Raw genomic sequence first — 26,641 nt, 5'->3', positions numbered from 1 at the left:
GATGGACAGAGGAACAGATATTGACAACAATTTTCTAAAAAGGTTTAATCAATGCCAATCAACTGCCAGCCGAGGTCAAGTGGTCACCAGGCAAAGGCTGGAAGGCCTGCCTCATCAGCTGTTCTGTCAAGAAGATTCCTGTTCAGCTACAAGATTAACTGAAATACCCAAGGAGATGAAGCTTGTAGCTAAGGTGCAAGGTGAGAAGTCAAACCCAAATTTCCTGTAGAATCACAGCAAGACAGGATATGTGCCCTCCATCCTTCTTATAACACACGCAAGCTTCAAAACACAAACACAACACACACTCTCTCTCTCACACACACACACACACACCCCAAAACCCAAAACAGAGAACTTTATTTCGCCAAGTCACCTAAGATTCTCCACTGGGATGGCTCTTGGCAATGGAATCTCTTATCATTGACATGGCCCCAACCACAGTAAGCCAACTCCTGAAAGCTGAGAAGCCTCAGGAGGTGCTGGTCAGGGCAGGTTGGTATCAGAGGAGCAGATCCCAAAGCCCTCCCCTCTAGTCTGTCAGTTTTCTGTCTTGCACCCACCTCCCATTCTCTCCTCAAATGCCTCTGGATGTTCCCAAACCAACTCTAAGCCACCCCCTTCTGGCATCTCGCCAAAAGAAAACATTGAACTAGTCTCTTAGGATTAGGGCAAGAAGGTAGCAAGGAATCTCCCTGAGTGCTGTGGCTGCACTATGGGAAGAGGGTCCCAACAACCTAGGAAAAATAGAGCTTTTTCCTTCCTGCTCAGCCACAGAAGGATTCACATGAAGAGAAAGAAACCACTTCAGGTGGCTGAGGCAAGAGGTTGTCCTAGGGTTACCCAAGCTGGGAAAGGCTTTTGAAGAGTTTCTCCATTTCTGTCTCAGATCAATAACCACAATAACCAAAAACCCCAAAGGGCACACAAGGAACACCATTCCTAGGACACAGGGATGCCTAAATCTCAGTTGATTCCCAGGATTCTGCAAATTCCTCACCACCAGAGGGAAATGAAGACACATTTCTCTACCCCTTTATGTACTTTTTGGGAAGGAGGAGGAACAAGGGGAGGTAACTACATGTGGGAACAGACAGTCCCGATTACCATTTTTTAAAAATTTAAATATAATCTAAAAAAATAAATGGCTGTCTCCGTATCACTCTACAGGACCCCAGGCACAGAAGCTTGGTGCCTCAACTGCTCTGCTTTAACATATCAAACCTGCTACATACAGGACATGTCTTCTCACAAACCAAGGGGTAGGTAGGTATGGATTTGTAGGAGTTTTGCCTTTTTTTCCTCAAATCTACTTGCTGGCACCACTGCGATCAGGAACTGTAACTGGATCTGAGGGTACAGTGTGGTGCAAGACCTGATGGTCCCAGCCCACAGTCGTGAGCAGAAAGTGGTTGAGTGGGGACCATGTAGCATCTCTCACAAAGTCTCTGTGGGCTCGGCTTCTGAACCTGGAAAGGAAAGAGAACATTGAACATGGCATAATGGAAAAGGACTAAAGTAAGGGAGAAACGCGATTTAGATGGGTCTAGAATGTCATTTGAAGAGGGCATATTATATCACCTTACAACACCCACTGGCCACAGAATAAAAGCATTTTAAAGCTGGAAGTGTGTGTTTAGACTGTCTTGTTTAACCTCATCATGTTAAAGAAGAAGAAAAGTGAGGTCTAGAAAGAAGTAATTTGTCTAACGTCCCAAAGGCAGCAGCAAAGTGAGGACTAGAACTTGTGCTCCCTGGTCTGGGGCTCTTACCACGATACCCAACTGCTGCTCCCAATACATAGGTATGTTCACGGCACATATATTTGTCTCTTGGAAAGGAAGAGTCTCTGTAACTCTTGCTGAGACTCTGGCTGGGAAGGCCCCAAGAGTTAATTAATCCCCTTTCCACCCCTCACCCTTGCCGGTGCAAAGTGCTAGTTTCAGGTTGACCCCGGTCCTTGGAAGCTCAAATACCTCTCCTTTCTTCATCATACTAACATAGGTGATGGGGACAGACCTTCCAACTGGCTTTTTAAAGCCCTGCTGTCTGAGATACCCCAAGGATGGTAGGGACCTGAACAGTCATGCTGGCTAACCCACACCCCAATAGGAATTCCTGTGTCAGGCCCATGATTCCACTATATACTTACATCTCTGCAAGGCCAGAGTCAAGCACAGCTACAGAACAGTCTTCACTGAGGGACGCCAGGAGGGGACTACTGTAAAGAAGACAGGGCAAGAACAGCAGAGTTGGCAGCTCCCTCACTAGCCAAAAGGAGGAGATGCTGGGCCACTGTTCACAGTCTTCAATGTGGCATCAGGAAAGCTGGAGAAGGGATGGGGCTAGAACAGAGGATGGATCCCTGGGCCCCACACTCAGCCTGCAGCTTCTGCCAAAACAAAGTTTCCCCCTCTACACCAACTACAACTGGACACACAGTAAGGAGGGCAGTACTCCCTCAGTGACCTATCTACAACCCAAATAACTAGTCCTGGTGGTGTTTTGCTCAGCTCTCACAGTCAGACCAGTCTGGGCCTCAGAGACCACCTGACCAGCCAGGACAGGACTTGTTTCTAGATGTAAACATCAACCCTCTTGCCCCCACTAACAACACACAAGGCATATACGTGGCTATCAAGGGCAGAAAGGCCAGTACCTGTCTTGTGAGAACACCAGCTTTGTGACGCTCTGGGAGTGCACAGAGGAGCTGAGCATAGTTTTAGGGTTCTTGATGTCCACAAGGAAGACAGTGCCATTCTCATCACCTACAGGGAAGAACCAAGATGGCATCTGTGTGAAAGGCCTCACTGCTGTTTTCAGCCTAGAATCAATACTCAATTACCTATTTTCTACAGTGCCTCTTTGTGGGTTTCCTGTGGCCCATCTCAAATTCAAACTAGCCCCTCAACCAACTTTTGCCCACCCCACAGAAGCCCCTTGGTCAGTCATAAGCTTCCATGTGCTCAGGAGTGGCTAACATAAAAGAAGGCGCAAACAATCATGAAGGAGAGGTTGCTACGGGGAGAAATCACAATGCTTTCCAAAGCCCAGTCTAAATCCCTTCACACTTGCATCCCTGTACGGGTCCAGAATGGATCATAAATCACGGCCAGCCAACCTCCCTCCTGGGCCCAGAGGCACAAAAGTACAAGAGGCAGGATAGCTACAACAAAGGAATACAAGAGGACAACCACCTTAGCCCCAGAGCTTGATATCCTTAAGAAACAAGCACCAAGACTTCTTACCAAAAGCAAAAACTTTTTCCTTCTGAGGATGCCAGGCCAGTGAGGTAGGAAGGTGATGGGAGGCACTTTGGCCTGAGAAAGTGAGAACAGCAGAGAGAAATGAACAAAACCAAGAGGATGTTGGTAACAGCAACGTTATTCAAAGAGTAACTGTGAATAACTAAGCTGTTCTGAGCAATATGATCATTGAAATCAACTACAAAGGACTTATTTTATCTACCTCCAGAGAAAAAACTGATAAATCAAAGTATGTATTGTATGGTTCCACATATATATTTATATCAAATGTTCTCTAATGCAGGGTTGGGAGGGAAGGAGACAATTCAGAACTCAAAATACAACAAAAATAAATATAAGATTTTTTAAAAGTGAGAGCAAGAGAACTGAAAATCCTTAGAGTTAGAAAGTCCAACTGTTCTCTTCCCCAACCACATCCTTTATCCATATTTCAGTCTTGGGCCTGATAATAGATACACTCTCCTCTGATCCTATACTTCTCCAAGACACTAGCAAGAAAGGTAAACTGATAAAACAAGTCTCTTCCCCCTCTACCCTAAGAGAACTCAGTCCAGTCCCCCACCCACCTACTATCGTGGTGAATGCGACAGAACCTGTCCAGGAAAGAAGGGATCTCCCTTCTCTGCCACTTGGAGGGACTGGATAACCAGAAACCCACAGTAGGGTTCCGGCAAACTACGGGACAAATCCAGCAGCCACTTTTCATGTAGTCCTCTTGAGTTAATAATGATTTTTGCATTTTTAGTGTATTTACAAATATAAAAAAAATCATTCTTAGTTCCAGGGTCCATACAAAAACAGGTGGCTGCCATAGTTTGCTGACCTCTGTCCTAGAGGGCAGAGAAGGTTGTTTCACTGTAAGAGACCTGTTGATCTTTGACAGCCAAAGTCACTGGGCCTTTCCTAACACCACCATTCGGACTCACCAATATGTGAAGCTGGCTTGGGGCACCGGATATCCCAAAGTAAAATTCTATTGTCCTGGAAGTAATAACAGAAGAAAATGCTTCATGATCAGCATGGTGTAATGGAAAGAACAATGGACTTAAAATCACAAGTCCTGAGTTCATACCTCAGCTCCGACACTTTCTACCAGGCGTGACCCAGGGGCATTTTCCCCTTCTCTGGGCCTCAGTTCCTCGAATGTAAAATAAGGCTCTCTCCCAGTTCTTAATCTCTAAGATAACCACTTCAGGCTCAAGCTGTACCGAGTCTGTTAAACACTTTGGATATGGGCCAAGGGAGAGTATCATCTTACCTCACTGCATGACAGGAACTTAGACTCCTTGTAGGGACAAGCAGCAACACAGGAGACTTGGCCAGAGTGACCTATGAAGGAAAGGTGGGCCCAACCATCACAACCAGATATAAGCAGAGAGGCCGGACCAAACTGGCACCAGCAGAAAAAAACTACCTGGCCTCAAGATGGGATTCACAATTACCATGTTTAAAGATGTGGACAAGATACAAGCAGAACTGGAATGAGTTTGCAGGAAATGGAGAGCAAGATGGATCACAGACATTAACTAAGCCAGAAGGCTGCCCATCATACGTCAGAGGGTGTAGGCTCCAACCCCACCTCAAGTCTTTCCTACTGTGAACTTGGGCTTGAGATCTCCCCTCTCTAAAATGAAGGTTAGTTCACACGGTCTCAGAGCTCCTTTCACCTCTAGGTCTACCTAGGATCCTCAGCTGCTTCCCCTGGAGGAAGTGGAGAACGGTGAAGACTCGTGAGGCTTCAGGCAGAACATCCAAGCTTTAGGATGTGAAGGGCACCAGAAGCATGGTGGAGAGACTGAGAACAGAGAAAACGTCTTCTCCTTAAAGCAGAAGGATGAATATGTGATTTCCTAATGGCCCGGTAGATGCTAATGAGGCCTTATCCATCAATACACAAAGCTTTTAGCATGAAAATCTAATTCAAAAACTCAAAGGAACCAAGATGGCAAAGATGGAAGTGGGAGGCAAAACTCACCTCTATAGGAGTTCAGCATTTTCTCTCCAGGGAGGTCCCAAACTTTTATGCTAAAGAGGAAAAAAAAACCCTACATTCATTCTTAAACAGAACAGTTTATAAAAGTATATGTTCAAGTACAGGTAATAAAATACAGTTTAGAAAAGTTCAAAAGGTTTCCACTTTACTCAATTCCTTATCTGGAATACTCATGCTAAAGTCTGTTAGGATGGCCTGCTGTTTCGAAGGTGTCCTTGTATTTTGAATGTCTTAATTATTACCCATGTTCTTTTAATGAATGAACTAGAATTACTTAGTGGGTTGAAAAGGGGCACGAGCAAGGATAAGAGGAGGAACTCACCAGAAGTCCTTGCTGCCACTTACAGCCTGTGTGCCATTTATCAGAACGCTAACACTGGTCACTATGTCATCATGTTCATATTTGCAGAACTTGTTGACAATGAGCGTCTCGCCCTCATCCAGTTCCCAAAGTTCCACAGCACCTAGAAGATGTGAGGGCTGGAATCATTCCAGGCAGGTCTACAGATTCACAGGGCAGCAAAGTTCACTTCTAGGACTCTGTGGACCCGCCTATGGCTCCTGTTCTATACAGCAACAAAGCAAATTAATCTTCAGTAAGAACAACTACAGGATGATGCCACATGATTTTATATTGGTGCTTGTTTCCTAGAAGAATGGTCTGACCAAAGAGGGAAAGGATAGAAGGGAAAACAGTTATTGGCCTTCTGGTAGGAAAAAAAAAATTAAAGAACCAGCTCCCAAAGGGAGAGGAATCTGTTCCCCTGGGGTCTTCCATGCAGATATCTGGCCAGTGTGACTAATCAATCTAGCTTGAAACCTTGAAAACGTTTGTCTAGGGGACTAGGGAAGATAAGTCATGAATATGAGACAAGTCAGAGGCTGGAAAACAAGAACACTTATGGAAAGTTCAGTCTTTGATATCCCTTTTCTATCTATCCCAATACCAAAATCTCAACTGAAAATGACCACCTCTCCAGAGGACAGAGGAAGTAGCCCCCTTCCCTCCTCTCTTTAGAGAGCCAGGGGACTGGGCCTATGGAATGTTTCCTGAGCTCTTGGGCCGGGTCAGTTGGCTTCACTTAACTGTTTTTCTGTTACCAGGGAGAATTCTATGGGGGGAGGGGAGGTCATTGGGAAACAACTGTAGTGTAGAAAGCAAAAAAAGCATCAATAAAACATTTGTTCAAAAACTGTGCTGAAAAGATCGACATACAGAGTCGGACTGGGCAGGCTGGAGGGGTCCATGACAACCAGGAGCAGGAGGCCCTGAAGGAAACAACCCCAGCCAGGCTGGGGGCTCCTGGCAGGCAAACCTGGCTTCCTCCCTTTCTATGCCCAGAGCCTGGCATACGGCTCACCCGCAGCAGGGAGCTGAGATCTTCACAAGCCAGCTAAGGGGAATTCATTTAAACAAACTTTCCGTGCATGACCCCAAGATGAGATGACTCCGAGGGGTTCGTATTCCACCTCCTGGCCTCGTGGACAAGCCCTTCCACGGGTCTGGGCTTCAGCCTGCCCGGAGGCACCTACCTCGAGACGGTGGGTCGGGCTCCGACCTAAGGAAGAGGCTTTGCCCACAAAGCCCGAGCATCTGTCAGGGGCTCTCGGCGTCATCACCTCCCGAGGGCAGGTGGAGGCGAAATCCGAAGCTAGCACCCCCGGCCCTGGGTGACTACAGCGCCTCCCCGCCTCCCCTCCTCCCCCGCTAAATGGCCCCCTCGGGGATACTCACCGGAGTCGGAGCCCACGAAGATGCCACGGTCCCCGACCCAGGCAAGGTCGGACAGCCCTGCTTCGGTCTGGACTCCCGCTGAACAGAAGCCCTCGTTGGGGGCCGAGAGGGGGTCCTTGAACAGCCACAAGGAGCCGGCCCAGCTGCGGCCGCTGAGGCTGGACGCGCCCAGAAGCAGGGAGCTATCTGCGGGGAGAGAAGGCGGCCGGGCCGCAGGTCAGAGCGGCCGGAGGCGGGGGGGGGGCGGGGGACAGGCCAGGCCGGGGTCGGGCGGGGCTCACCGGACCGGTAGCGCGCCGCCTCCAGCTGCCGCTCCATACAGGCCGGCGCGTTGGGAGGTAGGTTCCATTCCTGGGAGGCAGGAGGCAAGTATATCGGCGGAGGCACCGGCGGCTCCGGCTGCCCCTGCGGATCCGGCGGCGGCTGCGACTCCTCCCGCATGTCCAGACGGCTCAGGCTCTCGTCTTCTCTCGGTCCCGGGCTCCACTCCCCACGTGGTGTCCACTCGGGCTCCCCGCCCCTCTCCGGCCGAGAGGCCGGAGCCCCTGCTTCTCGCGAGACTCGCCTCCCCGGCCCCGCCCCCTTCGCTTTCCGTTAGCCCCTGGGTTCTGGTTAGGCTTCGTTCTCCATCCTCCCACCTCCCCCCACCCTTCCGCCCCGGGTTCCCTTTTGCTCTCGCGAGAATTGGTGCTGGAGACGGGAGGAGCGGAGATTGGACGATTCGAGAAAGCGTTTAATCCTCCTCCTTCTCTCGCGAGGTTTGCTCTCCGCCATCTTAGTGCGGCGGCTGGCAAGGTCTCCCCGCCGGGGTCACAGGGACGTAGAAGCTGCTGAACGGACTTTTGGTGGACATGCTGTCCCGGTTGGCGCTGCACGCTGCCGGCGCCGTGGGTGAGGAGCCCGGCCGGGAGTCACGGGGTCGGAGCTGGAGAGGAGAATGTCCTTGGGGCGGCGGCCACAGCAGGGGTTGGGGGAGGACCCTGGAAGGGTCGCGGGGAGCCGCGGGAAGGGCGCGGGCGGGGAGGCCTGGGACCGCGACTCCCGCTGACCCCAGCTCTGTGTCCTCGCAGCTCCGGCGCTCAAGAACGCGGCCCCACTGGCTCCGGGGTAAGTACCGCCCGCCGCCCTTGGTTGGGGGCTGGGCAGCGCCAGGCCCGAACGGGCCTTGACCGGGATCCTGCCTAGCAGCCCGGGAGCGCTGGGCCGGATCCGGGCTTCCAGCCCACTCGCACGAGCAAAACGCTTAACTCGTCCGAGCCTAGCCTCCAAGGAGGGGGCTGCCACGCAGGCCCTCTGGCTGATGCTCTGCCACGCTTTTGTAGCCCCAGGTTGGAAGGGGTCAGTGTTTGAGACTTAGCGTCCTCGAGGTCGGCTTCTCCCCTCGTGACCTTGGACTGCTAGGCTTCTCCGACCCTCCCTCCTTCGGGTACTAGTCCCCAGCATAGCCCGGGAGGGCAGGGCAGGGCAGGGGGAGAGCCCAGAGCCTGGTTGGGTCTCCCAGGTGCATCCTGAGCGTCCAGTTACTGTTAAAGGGAAAAGTTGATCTAGCAGTCTTGTATTTGCATGTTTTAAGAGAAGGTCAGTTTTTATATGTTTTCTTGTAAAAAAGAAAAGTAGAAGCAGTATTGCCTAGTGGTTAGAGCTGTTCTTGAAGACAAGAAGACTGGGGTTCAGGTCCCACTTTGACAAGTACTGGCTCCCTGACTTGGGAAAAATCACTCAGTTTTTCTATGCTCTAGATATCTCTCCAAGACGGTACTTTGAGTCAAGTCACAAGTTTGGTCCTTATCCTTTTTCCATTTTGGGGTTTGGTTGGGTTTTTTTTAATGTACCTGGAGGGTATATTCTTGCTGACGTGAGTGTTGGTATAGTTTTAGAGGTGAAAGAGGACACATAGTGACACATAGAGGACATTAATGATAGATAACAAATCTATAGTAATTAGAAAAGAATTGCTTGCAGAAAGCAAGGATGGTTACATTAAGACTGCCAAGCTTGTTGACTGACCTTGTTTTTGTTTTTTGTTGTTAATAACTTTAACTGACAGCAATCAAATAAGCAAAATCTTAACCTAAAATCAGGCAGTTTATACTTGGGGTTTTTTAGGGGGTATATTAAACTATTGAATTAAAGGAGCATTCTAGGCATTTTACATCTTGTTTTTAGTCAGGCATCATAACGGTTTGCCATGATGCATTGGCCAAAAAGACCGAAGAATGTGGCTCATATAATCATAGGTAGGTGGATCCTTGGACAGTTGTTATACCAAGAGAGTATGGATAAATGTACATGTCTCCATTTGGATGGTGATCTTAGCGGTGTGCAGCAGGACTTTTGCCCTTGGTCATGTCCTGATAACTTCCAATTCTTTCTTCCTGAGGCTGTTTAAAGCCACTTTTGGAGAAATAGCATGTGATTGTTAGCCTTTTCCCTGCCGTTTTTTATTTGATTATTTTTGCATGCTGCCACAGGTAGGATTCAAAGCTGGACCTAGTATAGCATCAATTTGGAGTCCAGAGAGACCCATGTCTGTGACATTTGGAAGCTCTGTGAATTTGGGCAAGCCTCTTAACTTCAACGAGTCTCAGTGAGCATATGCCTTCTAGTCCCACTCACTACTAACTAGCCATATCTCCCTACAGAGCATATCTGCAGCACCTTTTTTTTTCTTTTTGGCTCTGCAGCACCTCTTTAAGAATGTTTGTTGTGAAGTTCAAATACATGCAACATTTTCTCAACCTTTAAAATACTGGACAAACGTCAGGTATCATTTAAGGTTGTTTTTTGGTTTTGTTTATTTTTTTTTTTCCGGTACCATAAATGAAAGACATGGAAGGAATGCTTACTAAATCAGCTGGCAGATAGCTAATGTTAGACCAAATATAGTTCACTCTCGTAAGAGGAGAAATTATTGAAAGTAAAGAAACGTGTAAACTGAGAAAACAATTATTCTACCCTAGCCCTCCATATTTTAAGATAGAGAGTTCTTATTCCAGATCTTCTGTAGACTTTTCACAGCCAAGCAGGAGGCTAACACAGACAGACTCTCATTTGCTCTCAATTCCCCGCTTCACTAATTTTATTTCTAGGACAACCTTCATTCAGTTGAAAGTTTAGAAACACTACTGCTCCTTTGGATCCACAGCAGAGGTGCCTCCTTCCTGTACCTATCCGGTCTGATAAAACATTCCATAAGAAGCCACCCCAAGGTCACAGGGAAATGGCCTGAGCTATGCAGAACAACCTAGGAACACTGGGAAGAGGGGCATTCTGCCTGCCTGCCCCTCTTGCTTTTCCCCAGCCTTGTGTATATGAAGAGGAGGGGGAATTAGGAACAGAATGTATGTAGATTCTGACGTGAAAGTATGAGGAGAAATCTGCATTCTTTATGTTGTGCTGACCAGCACTTGCTTAAGAGCGCTCGAATTTTGTCCATGCTAGGTTTGGAGGAAAAGTAAAAAGCACATTCAGATGAATAGAGCATTTAGGATGACAGGATATGGGTTCAGATCCAGATAGTCTGAAAACCCACAAGATGAAATTTAACTGATTTAAATGTGAAGAAGTCCTGCACTTATCTACTTACCTTGAAAAGATTATCACAAGCTTAGAATGGAAGACACATAGCTTGTTATCATTCATGAGGGGGAAAAAAAACCTAAATAAGGTTGTGGATCTTAAAAAGTAATTCAGCACTGATCAGTGTACACACACACACATCCCCTGCCTCTTGAAGATATTAACCTAAAGAGTAAAACTCAACACACACAAAGAGCAGTTGAAGAAATCACGAGTATTACTCCGGAAAAGGGAAGTTTGCACAGAAAGAGTAGGATAGTTCCTTCCTAATATCTCTAAGAGCCTTCTGGAAAAATGATTGTGTTCTTGGTCCTGAATTCAAAGGAGAGGACTAGGACCAATGGGTAACAGTTAGTAGAAGCCAGATATTCACTCAGTATAAGGAATTCTTAAGAATTCGAGCTGTCCAACATGGAATTTAGATTGTACAGGGGTAGAGAACCTGCAGCCTCCAGGCCACATCGTGGCCTTCTAGATCCTTGGGTGTGGCCTTTGGACTGAGTCCAAGTTTTACAGAATAAATCCTTTTATTAAGGGGATTTGTTCCATGAAGTTTGGATTCAATGAAAGGGCCACACTACATGTGGCCTCAAGGCTGCAGATTAGAAAGATAACAGGCTTCCGGTTGTGGGATGTGTTCAAAGCAGGTTATCAAGAGATGTTGAAGAAAAGAACCATATATTGGTGAGCAGTTTGGCTTAGTTAACCTCTGTAAGGAAGACATAGCTGGTTAATGGTAATGAGTGGCACTAGAAGGCAGATCAGTGCTCCATTCAGTACTGTCTCCATTCTACCTGTTGGGAAAACTGAGTCAGCACCTCTTCTTTGATAGCAAGAATTTCTACTGAAATTTCATGTACCATGTTATTTCTCTATTAGAAGCAATTCTTGCTATATATAAATCACATTATACAAATTTAAAGAATTCTGAAAGAAATTAGCATTCTTTAAAAAAAAGAAAAGAAAAGAAAACCTATTTTAAGTTTACTGTGCTCTCTGCTCCTGCCCCTGAACTCTGCATTCTGTGGCCTTCCATCTTCCCCACCACCAAAAATAAATCCTCCAAGTGAAAGCAGAGAAACAGACATATGGATATCTCTGCCACCAGTGGATCAGGGACTTGGCTTAAGACATATAACATGGAGAGAGGAGATCTTTGCCCCACTCCATTCAGCACCCATGTATCTATCATTCTGTGCTTGGGTACCATATGTCTGGTCCTGGCCCCAGTGTGTGTCCATGTTCAGCTCCCATGTGTCTACCCCCCCCACGTGTTGTTTCTCTCAGTTCTGGCCAGGCCCCCAGGTGACTGGCCCCAATCCCTAAGTGTTCTTTCTGCTCTCATTTCTTTGTCCCTAGCTCCCATGTCCATCAGGATACTGTTTTATGTAAACTTGGCATGTATTTCTCAGTGCCTGGTAGTAGCCCCCTTTCCACCTTCCCTATGTGTTCAGACAAATAAGATCTAGGGAACATTTGATTTATGTAAAGTAAGAACTGTCTGTGTGCCTCTTTTGCTCTACACAGGGTGCTTCAGGCAACCAGAATTTTTCACACAGCTTCTCCCCGTCTGGCTCCTTTGCCTCCTCTTCCTGAGTACGGAGGGAAAGTTCGTCATGGGTTGATTCCTGAGGAATTCTTTGAGTTTATGTATCCTAAAACTGGAGTTACAGGTAAGCAAACTTTCCTGCAGAGATGATTCAGTCTGATGTTTGCAATAGCAATAGTTTTTGGTGCATGGCTTTGGTGTCATTTCTGCCTTTTCATCGTGCCTTGTCAATTTGTTTGGATAACCAAAAACAAAAATTGGTCCCTTTCTATTTTATACTCTTTAAAGGTTGTAACCTGTTTCTTCTTGACTTATTCTAACTAAAAGTGGTTGCTATGACTACTGAGAAACTATTTCTGCACTTCATAAAGCCTGACATTGTTTCTTCATCCATTAAAATATTCAAGGGCATACCATGTGCATAATAACTTCTTTGATGTAGAGAAGATAAAGTCAGGGCTTACTAGGTATCTGACAGAGATAAGACATACAAGGAAGTTAAGAAGCTATAAAGTGTATATTTGCCAAAATGAGTGGCTAAAAACAAATCAGACAGCATTATCTCTGGCAGGTCCTACCAAGTTGGAGAAACTTAAGTCTAAGTTTCTAACTGTTGTCTAAGCACCAGCCAACCTGAGTGTAGGAGATGAGTTACCGTACCGGTGATTATTTTTTAACCACAGCAACTAAGGTGCTTTAGGGTTGTGACTTGCATTGTAGCAAAAAGTACCCCCTCTGACAGGATCATGGACTTTTTCCAAATATTTTTAGTGCAAAGGTACTATGAAAATAAGGTACTAAATATGGGTAGGAGTGGATAGATTTCACACTTACCCAATACTGTTTTTGTTTGGGGGCTGTTAAGAAATCACTTTGACAACAGTGATTATTGAATATCTTTGATGTGTAGTTTTTCTAAATGATAGGGTTTTTCATGCAGTAAAGTGAACTGATTTTTAAAAGAATTTTTACTTAGCCTAGTCTTCAGTCATTCTGAAACTTCATTTAGTCCTTATTTCTAATACTATACAGAAGTTCTCATAAATAATTCTTTTTCTTTCAGGTCCTTACGTATTGGCCACTGGACTTATGCTGTATCTTCTCTCTAAAGAAATCTATGTTATTACTGGTGAGACAGTTGCTGCTATAGGAACATTGGGGATCTACATTTATGCAGTTAAAAAATATGGTGCCTCTGTAGCAGCTTTTGCTGATAAACTCAGAGAGGTATGGATGGAAATTTGATTTTTCCCATTTTAGTTTTGGACAGAAGTTTAGAAATTATCAGTAGGGCCTTCAATTGATCTATTTGGATATAAAATGTATTCTAAGAGGAGCTATTTTGGGGGAGAAAATTAAGTAATTATTGCAGACTTTTCTACCAATGTTACTTAGCCTAAAATGACTTAAACTATCAACACTCTCCAGATATTCCCATATGTAATAACCTGTTTTATAGCAGTGATAATAAGCAGCTATAACCTGATCAAGTCCTGTGGAGTCATATTTTCCATGTTTACTAAAATTCTTGATTACTTTTTAGTTTTAGATTGGTTTCTTTCAGATGTTGGGCTGTTGTCTCTTCATCTCTTTGGTTTCCGTGAAAGTTGTGTTCATTTTTTCTTTGCACACGTGCCTTAACTTTGAAAGGGGAAAATAGATCAGTACTTATTATCATTAGCTTTTTCACTAATCTTTTCATAAATATCTTAATTGCAGGACCAGTTGGCTGCGGCAGAAGCATTGAAACAGACTTCCATAAAAAATATCCAAGATGCAATTGACTTGGAAAAGAAACAGCAAGCCCTGGTTGCCCAGCGTCACTACCTTTTTGATGTCCAGAGGGTAGGTTTTTTTAGGATTTAAAAAGCACTTTTCCCACATGAGAAAATCACACCTCCTGAGAAGTCAGTACATCAGATTCAGGAAAACAATGCCAACTAGGTAAAATTTCAGTATATGTGCCTGATATGTAGAAATATGATAATTCTTTTTTGGAGGATTATATTCAATTTATTAAGTATTCCATTCACTTCTACCATGTGCTAATAACTAGCGAACGAAAGTGTCTAGTGCATGCCTATATCCAGATTACAGAATGACAAAAGCAGGTTCTTGGGACATGGACAAATCAGAAATTAAATATTTGGGTAGTTTTAATCTAGTGTTTCAAGACCACAGGTCCTTGCTTGTTAATGTTGCATTTATCACTCATATACAAGTCAGGGACCACCTGCCACTTCATGTGTGGTTAATTTCGTACCCAGTCTGGCTAAGATTTTTATTTTCAAAATCATTAAATTTTAAGGAAAACAAACCTACCAAAAAAAAAGCCTCTCATCTTTTATGTAGTATAGGGAAGAGTGATGCCCATAACGTTCTCTGGCACAAATCTTGAAAACACCATGTGGTTCTTTGACTCCAAAAGTAAGCTTTCTCCCCTTCTTTAGAACAACATTGCCATGACACTCGAAGTCTTTTACCGTGAGAGGCTGCATAAAGCGTACACGGAGGTGAAGAATCGCCTGGACTATCAGATCGCCAAGCAGAACATGATGCGACGCAAGGAGCAAGAACACATGATTGCTTGGGTGGAGAACCACGTGGTGAAGAGCATCTCTGCTCAGCAGGTAGTAGATTGTTGCTGTGTCTGGTGAATGTGGGTCCTGGAGCTGGCCAGTGGCCTTTAGGATGAAGAAAGTGAAGCCCACCTGGTGGGCCTTTTAATCTGGAGAAGGGCATATTCAGAAGAAGTTAGTGCATAACTGGTGTCAAATTCTTCCTTTCTCAAAATCTAATCTGTAAAAGAGATCTTTTATCTTAAGTTGTAGGTACAGTTGTTCTCCACAGTCACCTACCTGGCTGTTGGGACTATAAGGGAATAATTTCCTGTCGTTGTTTATGCCATGTTCTGTCACCTTCGTTTCTATTCAGAAATGACTGAGCAACCAATTTATGCCTATTGAATGCTTTCTTTTTCTTTAAAAAAAAAGTTTATTCTCTTTTTTACATTCCTCTCACTTCCTGTTGATTTCTCTTCTCTCTCCCCACAAGAAGGGACCCTCCTTTGTAGCAAACATATAAAACTTTAAGAGATTTGTATAAACTGATTCAGAATTAAGCAGAATGAGGAGAACCATTTATATGACCATAATAATGGGAAGGAAAACAACATTCAAAAACTTCATAAAAGTCACATGAAACATACCTCGTGTTTTAGTTGGGGAGGAGGTGGAATACACAGAGATGGTCAGATGTGGCCAATCTGTTCATTCGTTTTACATGTTTGTTGTTTTCCTTCCCATTATTATGGTGGTTATAGAAATGCTTCTTGATCTGCTTAATTCTGAATCAGTTCATACAAATCTTGTTTCTTTGGATTCTTTTTGTTCATTTCACAATATTCCAATAAATTCATATGCCACTGTTTGGCCACTTCCTAATCAATAATTACTTTCCTAGTAGGACTTCGGTGCATATGGTCTGATTGTTTCTGTGGAAGGGGTTGACTAGGTAGCAAGCATCTGTATCTGTGGGGTTTGGGAGCAGGGGCAGAGAAGAAAGTATTTAAGGGCATACCATGTGCATAATAACTTCTTTGATATATGGAAGATAAGGTCAGGGCTTACTAGGTATCTGACAGGGATAAGACATACAAGGAGGTTAAGAAACTTAAGAACATGGTTGGGATATGACTGAAGGTTCCAGGAGCCAGCGATCACTTACACATACGCACAAGCAGCACTTGTAGTGGGCCATGTGCTAGGTAGGTTTACTCGTGCTCCCAGCCTTATCTTCAGTTCCCTTCCCTGGATAACCAACTGCTTCTCTTAGTCATCTCAAACCCTAGTTAGTTATGACGCTGTAATGGGAGAAACTCTGTTGAGGTGTTGGGGTGTGTGTTAGACCTTGTAGATCTCGGAGAGCCAAAGAATTTCAGAATTAGGTGGTAACTTAGAGCTGTCTTATCTACATACCTTACTATATAAATTAAAGGTCTGAGTAGAACAGGCCTGCACAACCTGCAGCCACCAAAGGATGGATTTCAGGCAGCCTGAAAAAAATGTAGAGGAAAACGTCCTTTGTGTGTAGAGGAAATCTATAGGCAGGCTGCAGGTTGTGCAGGCCTGTGGTAGACCTTGAATATTTTGTGAAAAACTAACCCATTTTCTCTTTCTTTGTCACAGGAAAAGGAAACAATTGCCAAGTGCATCTCAGATCTAAAGTTGCTAGCAAAGAAGGCCCAAGCACAATCACAGTCGGTTCTGTAAAACTATTTCATCATAATTAAGACAGTGAAGAGCAGTTTTTACTAGCGTTGTAGAAGCTGGATTTTTGTGACCCTCAATAAAAATCTTTCTCTGAACATTGTAATACCATCCCTCCTAAAGCTGAGCCGAAACCTTTCTTAGAGATATGAGGTTTGGAAATAGGAGGAGCGTGACAGTTATTTTATTGGAAGGTCGCCTTTCAGCCCAACTGCTGTATGTTTTGATGTAATTGAAAAACTTGAATGAAGTTTAGAACACTACCAAAAATTCCCAAATTATATCTTAAATTTTAATTTTGGATCAATCTACCATCTTGAAATAAAATAACTGATACTCTTAAGGCATGGAGGCCTCATGAAATTTTTTCTTAAAAGATTTCATTAAAATTTAGTTTGTGATTACAGAAATATAATTTGCATCAGAGTCTCTGGAATTCTTAGAACTCATAGCTTACCATTTGATGATTGGGTTGTGCTAAAGAAGTTTGTTTTGACAATTATTTCAGAAAAGTATGCATAAGAAATTTGTCAAATGTTTTCCCATTGACTTCCATTGTAATCACCTCAAAGAGCATAGTTTAGTGTATAAAAAAGTTACACTAAGATTCTCAATAAGTCCATGTCAGAGGTCATGTATTAAAGTACTGTAATTAATTATATGATTGAGTCATTGAACTTTGTGGTCACACTTAAAAGGATATTGTAAAATATGCCATGTAATTTAATTCCCAATAGGACTGATATTTCAGCGACCACCGTGACTTGATTTTCACTTCAGTTGAGCTCTAAGCTATCAAATGTTGACCCTAATAATTAATAGTAATAGGAGTTTCTAAAGTCTCCTGTCTGATAAATAGCTTAATCATGAGGGATGTCTTAACTTTTACTTCAACTAATATTGAAGCCATTGGAGAAGAGCCCAAGTTTGTAACTTCCCCAAGTTAAGGAATTTTGTTTAAATGCCTGATGGCTTCTCTGAGGCTATTCCAGGTATTTATCCCATCTAATGAACTTCATTTCCACCTTTATCTGTCCTCCTCACTGGCTTTTAAGAAAATAAATCTGGGGGCAGCTAGGTGGCACAGTGGATAGAGCACCAGCCCTGAAGTCAGGAGGACCCGAGTTCAAATGCAGCCTCAGACACTTGACACTAGCTATGTGACCTTGGGGAAGTCAGTTAAACCCATTGCCTAGCAAAAAAAAAGAAAGAGAAAATAAATCTGGAGCAAACCTCAAAGGCATGGAATGCATGGCCCTCATTGTACAGACATAGGCCCAGAGGTGTGAAATAATCTGCCTAGAGTCATAGAATGGCAGAAAGGAAAGTAAACCCATTCCCTCTGACACTAAATCCAGCCTTCTTTCCACCACACCAGGCTGCTTGAAGGACTAGATGCAGATTTCCCTCTTTGGTATTCAAAGCCTTTCACAAGCTGACTCCCACTTAGCTTTCCAGGCTGATTTCTCATTCATCTCCCACACAGACCACCTTCCTGCCAGGCTGGCCTAATCACTTTTCCCAGTAGAAGGCATTCTACCTCCTGCCCTCATCCCTTGGCACAGACTGTTCCCGTTTCGGGGAATGCTCTGCATCTCGAGGTATTAGACTCCCTCCAGGGCTCCCAAGAGCTGCCTCCAACGGCAGGCCTTTCTGAATTCTAGCTGTCCTGCCTGAAGTTACATTGTACCTGTCTGCGTGTTGTTTCCCTTCAGGAGGATGTAAATTCCCTGAGGACACAGGCTGGCTCATTTTTTCTTTGTAACTGGGTCATAACAGTGCCTAATGAGTAGGCATTTAATGCACACTTAGTTGAGAGTCTGTCAGATATCTTGGTGAAAAATTGTACTGCATTATTCCCGTGGTCTACCAGTCTAGTACCCCTGTCAAAAAAAAAGGAAATGAAGTTAGTTGGGATGACTTTTTCTTATTACACATGCTTGTAATGATCATTACTTCATGTTTAGGGTTCACAAATCATTTAGTCATCCATTCTGCAATCCTACCTGAAATTTTTTAAAAAGAAAGAAAGTGGAAGGGCAGCTTGGTGGCACAGTGGATAGAGCACCAGCCCTGGAGTCAGGAGAACCTGAGTTCAAATTAGGTATCAGGCACTTAGTAGCTGTTAGCGCTCTGGGCAAATCACTTAACCCCCATTGCCTAGCCAAAACAAAAACAAACCAAAAAATGGAGTTGTACTAAGTAATCTCTGAGTTCCCCTCCAGCTTGGACTCTTTGATCCTATTACCTCTCTATTGCAGAAAGTGCAAGGAGAGAGGGAGCTAGAACCACATTTTGGGGGTGGGGGGAACAGGACTAGGCAATGGAGTTAAGTGACTCACCCAGGGTCACACAGCTAGCGTCAAGTGTCTGAGGTCACATTTGAATTCAGGTTCTCCTGATCCCATGGCCGGTTCTCTATCCAGTTAGAACCACATTTTATAGATGCTTTTGGTGCCCTGGGGTGCAGTTTGTTCTGGTTATATTTGTCAGGTCATGTAGAGTTTATATAGGGGCTTTAAAAATTTTATTTAAACATCTCACCTCTTTTCTTGAGGCAAAATGGTGTGATGGGAAGATCATCAGACTTGGAGGCAGGAAGGCGTGAGTTCAAATCCAGCCTGATTACTAATTTTGTAACATGGGGGAAATCACAACCCTTTTGCCTCAGTTTCCTCATCTGTAAAATGAGGATAATAATAGCACCTGCCACCTGGGGTTGTGAGAATCAGATAAGATGGTATCTAAAGTACTTTGCAAACTTAAAACACTGTATAAACGGCCAGCTATTATTAATAGCTTCCTAATTGGTTTTGTTGCCTCACCACTAAAGCACATTACCTGAGTAATTTTTCTTAAGCGAACATCTGACCACTGGTGGTCAACACCAGTGGCTTCCTTTCGCATTTAGTATAAACAAGAAACTCCATCCTTCACAATCTGGCCCCAACCCATCTTTCTAGTCTCATTAGCTATTGCTCCCCCTTTCACACTCCAACACAGCCGAATTTGCCTTGTTCTGTTCCTCACAAAGGACCCTCCATCTCTAGTCTCCATGCTTTTACCCTGGCTGCACCTTGCATTTAACTTCTTTGCACATATTTCTAGCCTGGTTCACTTGGGGTTTACTGGCAATATCTCTCTCAAAGACCAATCACTCTAGAACTCATAGATTGCACAACAATAGGTCCCTGACCAAGTACCACTTAATGGTTGGTGTTGGGGCCCTCCTGGCTCAAAGTGAATGTAAACAGCAACTGTTTCTTTTTTGGCCGGCAACCCTGAGGGTCTTCCCCTTCCAGTTTGGTTTTTTTTTTATTAAAGGGGCCATCCTTTGACTCCCTTTTTTTTTTTTGTTTTGCTTTTAGGTTAGGGTTAAATGACTTGCCTAGGGTATCTGAGCCAGAATTTGAACTCAGGTCCCCCTGACTCCAAGGCCAGAGCTCTATCCACTGCACCACCTAGCTGCCCCCCCCTTAACTCACTTCTTAGAGAGGCCTATTCATTGAATGGGCATTACCTCACTCAAAGTGAGAACCTGAAAAGATCTTAGCTTAAAGGACCAGGGTCTCCCTTTGCATCCTGAGCCTTCTTCAGTCCTCCTGATGAATATCTGGCCTCTGGATCCAGATGGCTCTGGAGGAGAAAGTGAGGCTGGTAATCTTGCACAGCCCTCCCTCACTCAAAACAAAGTCAATTTCAAGTCATGTCACCATTCTGATGCCATGATCTTCAAATACGAAGGAGAAACACAATTTATTTACTTTATATTAATGCTTAATATATTTATAAATGCACCTGTCTTCCCCTTCTCCCTTCACCCACCATGAGATGATTGAAAGCTTCCTGAGAGTAGGGATTGTTTCATTTTTGTACATGTATGTCCAGTGCACTTACATCCCCAGTGCCTGGAACATAGTAGGTTCTTAATAAATGCTTGGTGATTGATGGATTCTCCCTATGGTTGAACTCAGCTCCTATAATAAAGCATGTTATAGTAGATGGTGTTAGTGTTGGAGTCAGGAAAATCATGGTTCAAATTACATTTCTGACACTGTGATTATGGACAAATCACTCTTTCCTAATTTATCTTATCTGGAAAAGAGCAATGGCCATAGTGCACTACATATCTCAGAGTGGGGAAGAAAACACTTTAAAAAAATTTTTTTAAATCATTTTTAGCATTCTTTTCTTTTTAAATTTTGAGTTCCAAATTTTCTTCCTCCCTCCCACCCCTCCCCCACACAATGAGAAGGTAAGCAATATGATATCAATTACACATGTGAAGTCATGCAAAAGATGAGCTATATTATAAACAATAATAAAGTGAGAAAATTGTATTTCAATTTTTGCTCAGAGTTCATTATTTCTCTCTTTGGAATTGTCTTGGATCATTGTATTGATCAGAGTAGCCAAGTCTTTCACAGTTGCTCATCGAACAATATTACTGTGCATGATCATCTCCCAGTTCTTCACATTCCACTTTGCATCAGTTAATATAGGTCTTCTCATGTTTTGTTTTTTCTGAAACCATCCCCCTGGTCATTTCTTATAGCATAACAGAACTCCATCACAATCGTGTGCCACAATTTGTTCAGCCATTCCCCAGCTCATGAGCATCTTCTTGATTTCCAGTTCTTTGCCATCACCAAATGAGCTGCTGTGAATATTTTTGTATGTATAGGTCCTTTTCCTTTCTCTTTGATCTCTTTGTGGTACAGAGGGTAGTAGTGGCGTTTCTCAGTCAAAAGATCATGCACAGTTTTATAGGCCTTTGGGCATAGTTCCAAATTGTTCTCTAGAATGGTTGAACCGGTCCACAACTGTACCAACAGTACACTAGTGTGCCTGTTTTCCCCCATCCCCTGCAGCATTTGTCATTTCTGATAGGTGGGAGGTGGTACTTCAGAGTTTTTTTAAACTTATATCTCTCTAATCAACAGTGATGTAGGGCATTTTTTCATATGACTATGAATACTATTATTTCTTGTAAAAACTGCCTATTCATATCCTTTGGCCGTTATCAATTGGAGAATTGTTCTTATTTTTATAAATTGGATTTATTTCCCTATGTATTTGAGAATATATTAGCAGAAAAGCTTGCTGTAAACATTTTTGATATTACTTCATTGTATGATACCTTTTAGCAAAATGTAATTTCCCTGATTATCTCTTTTAATTAGGTCTGTTTTTTGCTTTCGCTTTGTCTCAGGTCATGATTGCTATTCCTGACCTTTTTACTTCAGATGAAGCATATTAGATTCTGCTCCAGCCAGTTGTTTTAACTGCCTTTCTGTTTCAAGTGTGTCTCTTGTAAACGACGTATTGTTGGATTCTAATTTCTAATCCGTTCTGCTATTTACTTCCATTTTATGGGTGAACTCATACTATTCACATTCACAGTTAGGGTTAGTGTATATTTCCCCCTGCCATTTTCTTCTGTTTATTCTCCTGTTCCTCTTCAAATGTTTATTTTATTTCTAACCACTGTCTCCCTTAATCTGCCCTCCCTTTCATCAGTCCTCACCTCCCTCCCATCTCCCTTATCCCCTTCCCTTCCTATTTCCCTATTTGGTAAGATAGATTTCTATACCCAACTGAGTGTATAGCTATAGTCTTCCCCTTTTGAACTAATTCCAATGAGAGTGAGGTGTAAGCATTGTTTGCCATCCCTTCCATTTTCCCCTCCACTGTAAAAGCACTTCCTTGCATCCTTCTTTCTCACCCTTTCATTTTTTTTTTTTGGAGATTATCCCAACATACTCAACTTAACATTTGTGCCTTCTGTCTAGGTAAACTTCTAACTGCCCTAAAAATGAGTTACATGTATCATTTTCCCCTATAGGAATGTAAACAGTTTAACTTTATTGAGTACCCTATGATCGCTCTTTGATGTTTCCTTTTTTATGCTTCGCTTGAATCTTCTGTTTAAATGTCAGCTCTGGTCAGGAGTGCTTGAAAATCCTCCATTTCATTGAATGACTATTTTTTCCCCTAAAGATTATACTCAGTTTTGCTACAAAAGTTATTCTTGGTTACAGTCCTAGCTCCTTTACCTAATGGAATATCGTATTCCAAGCCCTCCACTCCTTTAACACGGAAGCCACAAATCTGGTGCGATCCTGACTGTGGCTCCACAATATTTTTGATTTAAAGTAAGTTGAGCCATTCCACAGACCTCTATGTAAATCGATTTTTACATAATGCAGATTTACTCCCAGAAGTGAGGAAGGGAGGGAGGCAAGAAGGGGGCTGTGGGTGGTGCAGAGAGGTGGCCAAAACGCAATTCAAGAACTTGGGGGGGGCGGAGTGCAAGGAGCAGGGACAGAAGCAAGAGCAAGAGGAGGCAGTCAAGGCCTGGCCAGAACCAAGAAAAAGAACAAGGGTGGGAGGGGCAGACAGACACAAAGGGGCTGGACCCAGATACATAGAGGAGAGGACAGGTGACACACAGGGGCTGGGTACAGATACATAGCACTGAGCACAGATGGGAGGAAGAAGACACACAGAGCCCGATAGGTAGGCAGGTAGGCAGAGCGAGACCAGGGCCTTGTCTCTCAGTGCCAAAGGTCTCAAGCCAAGCCCCTGATCTGACGGTGGTCTGTTCTTTTGCTTTCATTTGGAGTTTTGCTTTTTTTGTTTGGTTGTTTGTTTTGGTGGAGGGAGACTGTGGAATGCCAAGCTGAGGGACAGGAGTAAAGAGAGAGAGCGCACAGCACTTTCAGTAAAGTTAACGTTGGTGACTTTTGGGAATATGGATTTCTTTCGGATTCTTTATGTAAAGTCAGGTTTGCTTAATGCAAACGTATGTGACAGGAGAAGTGTCTTTGGCAGTTTTCACATTATTGGCTCCTGAGTTTATGTCTTGGTCTTCCCTGACATTGTAGTAGGCTCGTACAGTCAAATTCTTTTTCTGTTGTTTACAACCCGTTTTTTTCTCCAGCCCATTTCTTGACTTTGAACTTCATGTTAAAGTTGGGCTCTGCTCCCCTGGGGGTGGGAAGGCACTGTTCCAAGCTTCAGGCGCTTTTGCGCTGCTGTTTTCACAGCTGGTTCTGGGGGTCTGTGAGTTTTTGGTGCTTCCAAGGTGATATGATCCGAGAAGAGGTGTGGTCACTGCTCCCCTGGTCTGCTCTCTGGTCTTTACTCAGGAAGGGCCCTTGCTTTCCTGAAGCCACAGATGCTAGTGCTCCTCCTTGCCTTATAACTACTCCCTAATGACGGACCACAAGTGCTCCTTTATTCCCTGGAACTGCAATCCAGAACTGTGTACAGGCGATAGAGTTTTCAATCAGTGCCAGCTGTACCCGGTGCCAGCAAAGGGGCCCCTGTAATCTCTTTGTGACCACTTTTCCAACCCCTTTACCATCTTTGGGCTGAAAACTCCAGAAGCTACTGCTGCTGTTGCCATTGTTACAGTTGTGACCAAGGTCTGTCCCTGGTACTTCCACCTGGCCTCCATCTTGGTGTCACAGACCTCTGCTGCCAATCTCCTGAGTTTTCTTAGGCTCAAAAAACATCTCACCCTAACTTTGTGTTGGTTCTACCACTCTATTATTTAATTTGAGGCCTTATTTTACAGTTATTTAGAGGAGAATGTTGAGAGAGTTCAGCTGAGTTACTTCCTCTAATCCATCATCTTAGTTCTGCCCCCAAGAAAACACTTTTTAAACCTCAAAACACTATATAAATGTGCCTAATTATTTTTTTTACCCTTTCCAGCCTAAAGACTGAACTATCTGCCATACCTACTACTTAAGTGAAAAAGTTCTTGCAAAAGTCCTTAAATAGTTTGACTTTAAGAGCCCTTTTTTTGGCCACATTCTCCTTGACTTCAGCATGTGGCATCTCCTGATCACCTCTTTGTGAAACTTGGATTTGAAGACATTCTATGATCCTAGCTTTTCTACAGTCTTGGACTCCTCTAAGATTTTTTCCTTCTTCCACACCTTAAGAATGAGTGTCTCAAAGCCTAAGTACTTGTACTTGGCCACCTGGTTTTTGCAAAATAAAAAGGGTTCATCACTCTTGACGAACTCTTCCATTTAAAGTGATTATGGATGGGCGGAGCCAAGATGGCAGAGTGAAAGCAGTGACTTGCTTGAGCTCTTCTCCAAACCCCTCCAAATACTCATAAAAAATGGCTCTAAACAAGTTCTGAAGCAGCAGAACCTACAAGAAGACAGAGTGAAACAAATTTCCAGCCCAAGACAACCTAGATGATTGATCAGAAAGGAGCGCAGCACAGCACGGCGTGGGTGCACAGGGCACAGTGAACCTGGAGCAGGCCTCAGAGGACTGAATCTCAGGCAGCTGTGGCAGTTTCCAGACTCCTCAATCCACAAATGCCAAAGTCAACTTAGAAGGTCAGTGGGAAAAGTCTGTTTCTATCGGTGCTGAGACAGGAAGGTGGGGTTTCAGCTCCATTCCCCAAAAGCATGGCCCTGGGGAGCAGCAGCTGCTTCCCGAGCTTCCGGCCCACAGACTGAGGGGGAATCCAGTGGCTGATCAGAGAGGGACTGCAGGGATCTCTTTGCCAGTGCTGAGGCAGGAATCTCTTGCTTTGCCCGTGTTTGGATCTGGGTCACAGTTCTGGGCAGCGGTGCTGGGGTGAGGAGGAATGCTGGTGTGGTAGAGCTTGGAGTGGCTGTGGAGAGGAACCCTTCCTCACAGTTACAGGACAGAAAGGAATACTTGTGGTCACAGGCCAGGAAAGGAGTAAACACCTTGCCCCTTATCATACCACCTTGGAAGAACTGAAAATTTACAGGTCCCTACAAGTATCTCTGAAAACAGCTGTACAAACCCCAAGCTTGGGACAGTACATTCTCCACATTGGAAGCAGACTCTTACCTTAACAAAGAGTTTAAAACTCAAGTAATTGGCTGGGATCATGAGCAAGCAGCGCAAAAAGAGTCAGACCATAGAATCTTACTTTGGTGAAAAAGAAGATCAAAATATACAACCAGAAGAAGACAACAAAGTCAAAGCTCCTACATCCAAAGCCTCCAAGAAAAATATGAATCAGTCTCAGGCCTTGGAAGAGCTCAAAAGGGATTTTGAGAAGCAAGTAAGGGAAGTAGAGGAAAAACTGAGAGTGATGCAAGAAAATCATGAAAAACAAGTCAACAGCTTGCTAAAGGAGACCCAAAAAAATACTGAAGAAAATAACACCTTAAAAATAGCCTAACCCAAATGGCAAAAGAGGTCCAAAAAGCCAATGAGGAGAAAAATGCCCTAAAAAGCAAAATTGGCCAAATGGAAAAGGAAGTCCAAAAGCTTACTGAAGAAAATACTTCCTTAAAAATTAGAATAGAGCAATTGGAAGATAGTGACTTTATGAGAAATCATGACACAGTAGAACAAATCCAAAAGAATGAAAAATTAGAAAACAATGTGAAATATCTCATTGGAAAAACAACTGACCTGGAAAATAGATCCAGGAGAGAGAATTTAAAAATTATGGACTATCTGAAAGCCATGATCAAAAAAAGAGCCTAGACATCATCTTTCAAGAAATTATCAAGGAAAACTGCCCTGATATAGTAGAACCAGAGGGCAAAATAGAAATTGAAAGAATCCACAGATCTCCTCCTGAAAGAGATCCCCAAAGGAAAACTCCTAGGAATATTGTAGCCAAATTCCAGAGTTCCCAGGTCAAGAGAAAATATTACAAGCTGCCAGAAGGAAACAGTTCAAGTACTGTGGAAACACAATCAGGATAACACAAGATTTAGCAGCTTCTACATTAAAGGACCACAGGGCATGGAATATAATATTCTGGAGGGCAAAGGAGATAGGATTACAACCAAGAATCACCTACCCAGCAAAACTGAGTATAATCCTTCAGGGGAAAAAATGGTCATTCAGTGAAATAGAGGACTTTCAAGCATTCTTGATGAAAAGACCAGAGCTGAATAGAAAATTTGACTTTCAAATACAGGACTCAAGTGGAACATGAAGAGGTAAACAGGAAAGAGAAATCATAAGAGACTTATTAAGATTGAACTGTTTACATTCCTGCATGGAAAGATGATATTTATAACTCATGAGACCTTTGTCAGTATTAGGGTAGTTGGAGGAAAAAATTATATGTATGTATATGTAGATAGATAGATAAAGGGCACAGGATGAGTTGAAGATTAAGGGGTCATATCTGGAGAATAAAATTAAGGGATGAGAGAGGATTATACTTGAAGAAGAAGAAAGGGAGAGGTAGAATGGGGTAAACTATCTCACAAAAAAAAACAG

At 43.6% G+C, this 26,641-nt stretch overlaps 2 protein-coding genes across 2 annotated transcripts; one reads left to right on the top strand and one right to left on the bottom strand.

The window, feature by feature from the left end:
* Positions 1-20: 20 nt before the first annotated feature.
* On the bottom strand, positions 21-7,555 carry WDR77 (WD repeat domain 77). Its single transcript, XM_021001577.2, has 10 exons — positions 7,276-7,555; positions 6,995-7,180; positions 5,582-5,723; positions 5,242-5,291; positions 4,525-4,595; positions 4,193-4,247; positions 3,249-3,320; positions 2,660-2,768; positions 2,153-2,221; positions 21-1,469 (listed from the first exon to the last, which is right to left on the bottom strand). Exons 1-10 carry the CDS (start codon positions 7,433-7,435, stop codon positions 1,310-1,312), a joined length of 1,074 nt encoding a protein of 357 aa, XP_020857236.1. The 5' UTR covers positions 7,436-7,555; the 3' UTR covers positions 21-1,309.
* Positions 7,556-7,733: 178 nt separating this feature from the next.
* ATP5PB (ATP synthase peripheral stalk-membrane subunit b) lies at positions 7,734-16,737 on the top strand. The gene is made up of 7 exons (XM_021001592.2): positions 7,734-7,885; positions 8,065-8,101; positions 12,101-12,246; positions 13,186-13,349; positions 13,842-13,967; positions 14,573-14,752; positions 16,310-16,737. The coding sequence occupies exons 1-7, from the start codon at positions 7,846-7,848 to the stop codon at positions 16,391-16,393; spliced, it is 777 nt and encodes a 258-aa protein (XP_020857251.1). The 5' UTR covers positions 7,734-7,845; the 3' UTR covers positions 16,394-16,737.
* Positions 16,738-26,641: the final 9,904 nt, after the last annotated feature.

The sequence above is a fragment of the Phascolarctos cinereus genome, unplaced genomic scaffold (genome assembly GCF_003287225.1).
Source record: "Phascolarctos cinereus isolate Bilbo 61053 unplaced genomic scaffold, phaCin_HiC Scaffold_5;HRSCAF=322, whole genome shotgun sequence".
NCBI classification, from domain to species: Eukaryota; Metazoa; Chordata; class Mammalia; order Diprotodontia; family Phascolarctidae; genus Phascolarctos; species Phascolarctos cinereus.
Note: the sequence above shows the minus strand (reverse complement) of the source record. Positions and strands in the feature narration are given on the sequence as shown.